Source organism: Lampris incognitus, chromosome 1, assembly GCF_029633865.1.
Source record: "Lampris incognitus isolate fLamInc1 chromosome 1, fLamInc1.hap2, whole genome shotgun sequence".
Taxonomy (NCBI): domain Eukaryota; kingdom Metazoa; phylum Chordata; class Actinopteri; order Lampriformes; family Lampridae; genus Lampris; species Lampris incognitus.
This window is the reverse complement of record NC_079211.1, coordinates 125,519,653-125,528,913: the sequence shown is the minus strand read 5'-3', so window position 1 is coordinate 125,528,913 and position 9,261 is coordinate 125,519,653. Positions and strand designations below refer to the sequence as shown.

Below are 9,261 nucleotides of genomic sequence, written 5' to 3'. Positions count from 1 at the left end.
AATGTGATTGACTCTATAGGGGGTTGGCCTGTGGGGTGTGTGTGTGTGTGTGTGTGTGTGTGTGTGTGTGTGTGTGTGTGTGTGTGTGTGTGTGTGTGTGTGTGTGTGATAGGAGGAGGATGGAGGGTTAAAGCAGCAAGAGAGAGAGGCGGGGACTGTTAGCAGATTGGTTGATATGTCATCCGTAGTGCTCTGGCTGTATAGTCCTCTCAGACTTTACGGCATCAGCAAGAGACAGAGGACCTAAACAGAGGAGGGGGGCCAACTAAGCAGTCAGTCATAAAAAGCAGAGGAGATGAGGAGATGAGGCAAGATGAGAAGTATGGTGTGGGGCTCTCACGCTGACTTAGGCAATCTGGAAAAGAGGCGGAGGTGAACTCAAGGAAGGACATACAGAGCATCTGGCTGAAAACTGAGTTGAGAATAGCCATGGGGAGCTCCCTCAGCCAGCACCGGAAAACTCCCGTCAACACCCCCAAGAAGAAGAAGAGCAGCATGTAAGACATAAATACTATCACTCATTGTATATATATATATATATATGTGTGTGTGTGTGTGTGTGTGTGTGAGACCATGCACGCACGCATGCGAGTGCTCAAGGGGCAGAAGGGCGGCGTGAGAGCAACAGTAGGAAAAAAGTGCCCCACAAATAAATTAGTAAAACGGTTGCAGATAGTAGCAGTTGAGTGAATCATCATCATTATCATCTTCATCACAAAAAAAGACATGCATGTTAGGGTTAATACTCCTGTCTGTACCCTTGACTGAGGCATGGCAGTTGGTCTCTGGGTGCTGCACGGCAGCTGCTCACTGCTCCTAGCTACACAGCTAGGATGGGTTAAATGCAGAGCGTAATTTCTCAACGGGGATCAATAAAGTATCTAAAAAAAATGCTGTTGATCAGCAGTAACAGGAGCTAAATTTGCCCTTCGGCTCTTGACATTATAACTCCTGCACTGAAAAACGCAGCGCCTGGGTATCGTCTGTTTAAGAGAGGGAGGATGTGAGGGAGAATGGGAGCTGAAGACCTTGTCTGGAGGACTGGAAGAACTCAGTGTGAGAGACAAAGGGGCTCTCAAATACTATGGCCACAGCAATGAAACGGGTTTAAATGCCATTTAACTATTCAAATTTGAAGGGGTGAATACACAGGAAGATATCTATATGGAAATACTGCATATGGCACAATACAGGAGGGAGTTGCCGGGGCAAAAGCATTTCTCTGCTTTCAAATGCACCACGTATTTTTATATGTATGACAACAAACTGGAGCCTGAACTCAGAGTCTGACCCAGAGAGAGAGGAGAGGCAGTGATGCAAGTTCAGGGGTTGATGTAATGAGTTTAAACCCTCCTCTCCGGTCTTTGGCTTGGGCTGGGGTGCCCATATAGCTGTTTCCCCGTAGTTATTACAGTAACGGTAATAACTAATTCTGCTCCCCGGGTGCCATTGAATAATGCAGGTATGACCCGAATTCAAAGGAGCGTTTTAAAAATAAAGCTCATACAGTTTATTTTTATCTTAGCAGGTGGTGGCGCTCCCTGGTCTCTGGGAGCTCCCTGGTGACCTCCTCTAATTAATGCAGCGTATTGGTCTGCTGTTTGTGTCTGTGTGCTGCTTGATGGGGAGCTATTAGATACTCCACAGCAAAGCACAGGGAATGAAGACGTTTTAACAGATCGATTCGTCAGCACTCAAACGTGACCCCCGCCCCATCCCCCTTCGCGCACACACACACACACACACACACACACACACACACACACACACACACACACACACACACACAGTCTCCTCACTAATCCTTAGTAACAGAGACTTGTTCCTTTCACTTCGCCAACAAAGCTGATCCCAGTAGGTTTCATCTCCATCTAATGAGTTTCTGTTTCGAAGCGGATGACTTTCCTGCAACACACACACACACACACACACACACACACACACACACACACACACACACACACACACACACACACACACACACACACACACACACACACACACACACAGCATACGTTCAGCCTCATTTTGCCCGTTGTCTGTCTAATATCGCCACGGTAACAGCGGGCCTCAAGACTGTGTGCTCTCAGCTGCTCAGGAGGACACTGGCTGGTGGTATGTAAATATAAGCGCTGCCTTGTCTCTAAAGCAGATGTTGTTGTGCAGAGATCATAGGAAGACGGTGAATGACCCTGAGTAGTTCAGCTGCAGCCTTTGGGGAGGAGGATCAGAGAGCCTGGAGGATCTCAGAGGGTCTCTTTCATCATCCGGCTCAGAGCACCGGAGCAGGCTGCTTTCTCAAAAGACTCATTGTTGGAACGATTTTGTTTTAGTAACAAGTTCTCATTGGAAAGAAAAAAAAGAAAAAAGATTTACCTATGTAGTGTAGTGTGTGTGTTTGTGCTTGACTGAGGGCAGGTGGGGGGGGGGGGTTCACAAGGATGAAGGAAGGATGAAATCTGAGCAACCCCTTGAGATTGGAGCCCCTCTTCTCTGATCTATTTTTAGTTGGCTTTATCATCTTTTTCATTTTCCAAGTGGAGCGGCTGCTGATGTTCAAATGTAATCCTTCTGTTCCAAATGCCCCCCCCCCCCCACACACACACAATACCATCCAGACAGTCCCTGGTGTGGGAAAAGGATGACCTGCATTTTGAGTTAATTTCCTACCACAGTGGTCCACATAGCAGTCTCTTGTGGGCTTTGGTACTTCTCTCATCCTAAGGGTGACAAAAGAGTGATGCACATTTTGAAGGCATTAACAGATTCATGGTAGCATGAGATGTCCAAAATCTTTTGAATGTGACGGCTACTTGGTGGAAATGGTGGCAGGGCGGGAAATATATTACAAGGATCCTTGAGAGGAGGTTTAGTAGGCCCCCAAGTTCATTTTCACAAGTTGATCCAATGGAAATTTTCTCAGTCATCATCGAAGAGAAAATATTCACATCATGGGTTTCACTCCCACCACTATTAGTATGTCCCTATGTAGGATGCAAAACTACAAAGATCTTCCCATACGGACGTTCCTGTAACAAAATCTTACCCAATGGCAGACCGAGGCCTAATTTGTGTGTGTGGTTTTTTGGGGGGGGGGGTTGTGCGTGCATGTGCGTCCATTCACTATTGTCTTGGATTTGTGTCCCTGTTGTGTCTCTATTTGGCACAGACAATAGCTCGGCCGGTATCTCGAAACAGCTCTTTTCAACTCTCCCTCTCATTCCCTCATTCTCTCTGTCCTCATTTAGTCATTTGAGTGGAGCACCGCAAGTTATTCAAGAGTACTACGGTACTATGTGAGTGGATGCTTTTTCTCCATTCAGCCTTGCTCTGTTAACGCCATGCTAGTTTCCTGCTCTGATTGTAAGTAGTTGGGTCTTGTATTAAATATGCAGGGAGATGGTGGGGATACGAACACAGCTCCCCATCAAAGGGTTTAGCGCACCGTCCCCTGCCTTTCAAACCATAATCCCACCCCACTCTCTCTCCCTCCCTCCTCCTCTCTCTGTTTTGCTTGTCCTGGATAGAGCTGAGCTGAAAACACCACCACAACCTGCCACACTTCTGTGTGTGTATGTGTGTGTGTGTGTGTGTGTGTGTGTGTGTGTGTGTGTGTGTGTGTGCGCGCTCGTTAGTGGTATCATCATGGATTAGTTCTTGTTTCTATGACGTAATGCATTTGACCCAGTGGTGATGTAATGTCAGCCTTCCTAGTTACTGTAAGTTCCAACCGCTGCTTTCCCCCCACACACACACACACACACACACACACACACACACACACACACACACACACACGCCTCTCAAACAAATGTTTTGGAGAAAGCAGAGAAGTTGTTGACAATGTAATGCTCCCAGAAGTAATAAGAGAATACTTACATCCTTTCAACCCCTGCCTCCGACGCTGTTTTTAATATATGATGAGTCAGTTGCAGGGACCACCAATCACCGCTAGATGACGTACCGACACCACATATTGCCGAAGCAGTGACACAGCAGGGTAACGCACGAGGAAGATGTAATGATCTGTGCCCTCTGGCTATGTTAACTTATAACATTAATAAAGCAAGGACGACTTCTCTCGTGCTGGGTGTTTATTCACCGACCGGATTCCGACTGACGTTGTTACGTACATCACGTGACTTTGTTGTGGCGCTACGGAAAGCCGTAAGGGACATTAGCAAATCAAATATTACTAGCAAATATTACATCTCCCTTTTTCTGAAAAGTGCTGCTTTCTCTGCAGAGATACAGACCACGTTGAGCACGTTTATAAGCGAATACAATCTTAATAAGAAAGAATATGAAAGTGGAACTCTTATATAACTGGACTGCAACAAAGTAGTGTAAAACATTTCCTTCACTGTCTAAATGTGACACCGTAATAACATTTCATCTTTTTTTTCATTTCATTACTGGTAACTGCAAACAGCAGGTAGGTACACAAGGTAAGTGAACGCTGTAAATATTTCTTTTCAAAACATAGCAGGTATAGTACAGGTTGGTGTAAAATTCTCTTTTTTTTAACATTCATAAGTCAAGGATTTGTCTTGGTTTGATCGTGCGACCTGACCTCGTGGTGTAACCAGGCTGTGTGTCTGGTTGTCGCTGATTGTTCGTGTCTGGAGGTTCAGCATGCTCTTGCTGATGGGCTTGTGTGTTGTTGTTAGCGCTGGTAACAGTCTGCTGTGAAGTGTGTGTGTGCGTAGTGTGAGTGTTCACTCTGCTTTGTCGCAGGTGTTGACGGTTGCGTTGGTAGATCTGACCTTCTTTGGTTTGGATGTGGTAGCTCCTGTCTGTGTTCGCTGGTCTTTCCACAGTTGCAGGTCTCCAGGATCCATCCTCCTGCCGGAAGCGGATTGGTGTGCCTGCGGGCAGGTGGGGCAGAGGTTTGGCTGTTCGGTTGTAGTATGCCTGCTGGCGCTGTTGACATACCTCTCTCCTTTTGTGAACATCCTCCTGACTGGCGATCTGTGGCTGCAGGTGTTTTGCTGTTGATGGGAGAATGGACCGCAGCCTCCGACTCATCAGTAGCTGTGCCGGTGATTTCAGGTTGTCCACCGGTGTGTTGCGATACTCCAGCAAGCTCATGTAGGGGTCTTTGTTCTCAGCTTTGGCTTTGTCCAGGATGCGTTTGGCCGTCTGGACAGTCTTCTCGGAGAGGCCGTTGCTCTGTGGGTAGTGGGGGCTTGTGGTGGTGTGTGAGAAACCCCATGTCTGTGAGAAGTTGCGGAACTCACCAGAGCTGTAGCACGGACCGTTGTCGCTGATGATAGTCTCGGGGATTCCGTGTCGAGCCATTGCTGCTTTCAGCTTCATGATGACGGCAGATGAGGTGCAGCTGTAAAGTCTTTCTAGCTCGAAGAATCTGGAGTAGTAGTCCACAGTGACTATGAAGTCCTGTGAGTTCCATGTGAATAGGTCTGTGCCTATCACTTGCCACGGCCGCTCGGGTATGGCGTGTGACATCATTGGTTCCTTTGCATTTGCGCTGCGCCGTTCTTGGCATATGCTGCAGTCTGCTACCGCATCCTCGATCTGTTTCCCCATGCCAGGCCAGAACAGTAAGTCTCTTGCTCGGCATTTGCTTTTTTCCACGCCAAGGTGGCTGGCATGGATGCGCTGTATCATGTCCTTGCGAAGCTTTTGGGGGACAATGATTCTCTCACCTTTGAACAGGATACCGTCCATTTCTGAGATTTCTGCTCTGTGGTTCCAGTATTCCTGGATGCTGGGCGGGCACTTTTTCTTTGTGTCTGGCCAGCCAGTGAGTGTGGCTCGTCTGAGTGCGGTGAGCTGTGGATCTTGCGCTGTTTCCTGCTTGATTTCTGTGAGTCTTGTGTCGCTCACAGGGATGTTGCTGAGGACTGTGTGCACTTGGGCCTCCATCCCTTCCTGTAGGTCACTGTCGTGGTGTTCTATTGACTTGCGTGACAGTGTGTCGGCCACCGGTATGTCCTTACCGGGGCGGTGGATGATTTGGATGTCGTATTTTTGGAGCGCCAGGATCATCCGTTGCAGCCGGGGTGGTGCTGCTGCCAGTGGCTTTTTTAGTATTGCCTCCAGAGGCTTGTGGTCTGACTCCACAATCACTTTTCGTCCATACATGTACTCGTGGAACCTCTTGCAGCCGAAGACCACAGCGTAGAGCTCCTTCTCTATCTGTGCGTAGTTTTCTTCAGTGCTGTTGAGTGACTTGGACGCATAGGCAATTGGTTTGCCATCTTGGAGCATGACAGCCCCAAGGCCACTTTTGGATGCATCCACTTGGAGTCGCAGCTCTTTCTGCGGGTCGAAATATGAGAGTACTGGACCTGGGTGCTGTGTAATGAGATTCTTCATCTCTTGGAACGCCTTGTCGTGGACTGCATCCCACACAAACTCACTGTCCTGTTTCAGAAGCTGTCTGAGGGGTGAGTTTATCTGTGAGAGGTGTGGAGCAAATCTGGCGAGGTAGTTGATCATGCCGAGGACTGTCTCCAGCTCTGCTTTGTTCTGTGGGGGTTGCATGTCCTTGACCGCCTTCACCTTGTGTGGGTCTGGTTTGATGCCTTCGTGTGAGAGCGTGTGGCCGAAGTAGCTTACCTCGGACACGCATATGTGACACTTGTCGGGGTTGAGCCTCACCCCTCGCTCCCTTGTGCGCTTCAGCATCGCTCTGAGACGCTGGTCATGTTCCTCTTTAGTCTTGCCGAACACTAGTATATCGTCCACTATGGCCGTCACACCGTCCAATCCTTCATATGTTTCATCCACGCGTCTCTGGAACTCGTCTTGAGCGGACACGATTCCGAATGGCAGTCTGAGGAAACGATACCTGCCAAACACTGTGTTAAATGTCGTCAACATTGAGGATTCAGTGCTCAGTTTGATGGCCCAATAGCCTGACCGCGCGTCTAACACGCTAAAGTACTCAGCTCCAGCAAGCTTTGTGGTGGCGTCCTCCAGCGTGGGGAGGGAGTAGTGAGGTCGTTGTATCACTTTGTTAAGAGCTCTGGGGTCTAAACACACTCTAAGTTTGCCTGTCTTTGGCTTCTCAACAATGACGAGTGCGTTCACCCATTCTGTGGGTTCTGTTACCTTACAGATTATGCCGCCTTTCTCCATGCTGTCAAGCTCGTCCCTCAGTTTGCTGCGTAGGGCGATGGGGATTCTGCGTGGCGGGCAGACGACCGGCGTTGCATCTGGTGTGACGCGGAAGGTGCACTCGCCTGGGAACTCTCCTATTCCTTGGAAAACATCTGCATACTCATCCATTATGCTCTGTGATGTGACATTGTTTTCCTCGCTCACAGCCATCACTATTTTTACCAAGTTTAGGTCACGGCATGTTTTCATTGCCATGACTGGTGGGGCGTTTGTGTCAATGACGTAAAAGTCCAGCATAATTGCATTGTCTCTGTACTTACATTTGAGTTTGCATGTGCCTTTCACGCTCAGCGCGCCTCCTCCATATTCAGTGAGTCTGTGTATTGCTGGTTTCAGTGTCACATTTTTGAACAGCGCCTGGAACAGGTTGGTGGGAATAGTATTGGCCTGTGCCCCAGTGTCTAGTTTAAACTTTACCTTCTGTGGAGGTGTGCCAATTCCAACCTCTACGTAAGCCTGCTCGTTGCTTTTTCCGTTGTTCTCTATTGAGATGCAGTCTATGTACAGCTCTGTCTGTTCTCCCACAGCGGTGCTCTCCACTGTAATGTTGTCGAAGTACAGTTCTTCCTGCTCTCTGTCAGTGGTGTACTCTTCTGGGTTCTCTCCGACGGCATGTACTGTGCCGCGGTAGTACTTTGTCTGTCCCTGGGAGCTAGACTTGCATACTTTAGCAAAATGATTGAGCTTCTTGCATTTAATGCATTGTTTACCCTTAGCTGGGCAAGTGGCTTTAGCGCCGTGTAGCCCTCCACAATAGCTACACGCCCTAGCGGCGGTGCTAACGTTACCCTCCCTTTGTCTGAAGTTAGCGTTAGCTGCTTTGGGTGCGTTCGGTTTGTAAGTCTTTCTGCCTATTGCGTGCACCGTTTCATGTGTGCTGCCCTGGCCCATAGACTTTAGCTGTTGCTTTGCTAGCTCGTGTGAGCGGGCTACATCTATGGCCTTTTCTAGCGTTAGCTCAGCTCCCTGGCTAAGTAGCTTTTCTCTCACTCTGGGTGAGTTGGTGGCAAACACGATGCGGTCCCTGACCATCTCGTCGGCATTTGGGTAGCCACAGTCTTTGACTAGGAGCTTTAGCTCAGTTACAAATCGTTCGAAGGATTCACTCTCTCCCTGCATCTTTTCATGAAATTTATATCTGGCATAAATCGGGTTTGCTTTGGGGGTGATGTACTCAGTGTACTTATCGTAGTACGTTTCTAGCTTCTTGGCTTGTTCTCCGCTGAGTGTCCAAGTGTTGTGCACATCGCGCCCTTTTTCCCCTATCCAGAGCAGGAGGTAGCTGCATTTCTCCTCTTCATTCTTCCCGCGCAGGGGGCCCGTGAACATTAGCTCCGTTGTTTGTCGAAATCGTCTCCATGCTTCAGGTAAGTTCGCCGATTCCCAGTCCATCCGTGGAGCTGGAACGCCGTACGAATCCATATTGGGTATTTAAACTCCGCTACTCTGACACCATGTAATGATCTGTGCCCTCTGGCTATGTTAACTTATAACATTAATAAAGCAAGGACGACTTCTCTCGTGCTGGGTGTTTATTCACCGACCGGATTCCGACTGACGTTGTTACGTACATCACGTGACTTTGTTGTGGCGCTACGGAAAGCCGTAAGGGACATTAGCAAATCAAATATTACTAGCAAATATTACAGAAGAGTTAATTGTACATTGGCTTGAGAGGACAGAGGCCCTTCCTGTGATGTAGAGGCAGACTGAAATACAGCATTTTAAGGTCTGTTTACAAAGTGAAGTGTTTAAACCACGTGTTTAAGAGAAAATACCCCTCTGGAGCCGGAATGACTTGCTTTTCTTCGGTAATCTTGCAATTCTGTCGTCGGGCTGTTAGCCTGAGCAGCGACGAGGTTGTGACAACGGAAATCAGAGAATATCGAGTTCAGATTGAGAAATACTTCCGTTACTGATCCATTTGAAAAATAACGATAAAGTTAAAAGAATCACGAAATGTTTGTAAACGAAGGAGATTTGTCCCCGCGGTTGCACAGGTTGTTCTTGGACAACAAAAAAGAAGTGCCCGTTTGCTGGAAAAGAAAATGTTAGGTAATCACATTTTACACCATGAGTGTTATCTGATTTCTCGTCAGCTGGCCCTAGGTC

The 9,261-nt window shown here is 48.1% G+C and overlaps 1 protein-coding gene across 1 annotated transcript in view; it reads left to right on the top strand.

Annotated features, from left to right (window-relative positions):
• The first annotated feature begins 156 nt into the window (after positions 1-156).
• Positions 157-9,261, top strand: part of LOC130107896 (transforming acidic coiled-coil-containing protein 1-like) — a 31,948-nt gene continuing 22,843 nt past the window's right edge. Inside the window, exon 1 of the mRNA XM_056274704.1 lies at positions 157-497. Within this exon, the coding sequence (XP_056130679.1) occupies positions 430-497 (68 nt within the window). The 5' untranslated portion in view covers positions 157-429. The remainder of the gene's footprint in view (positions 498-9,261) is intronic.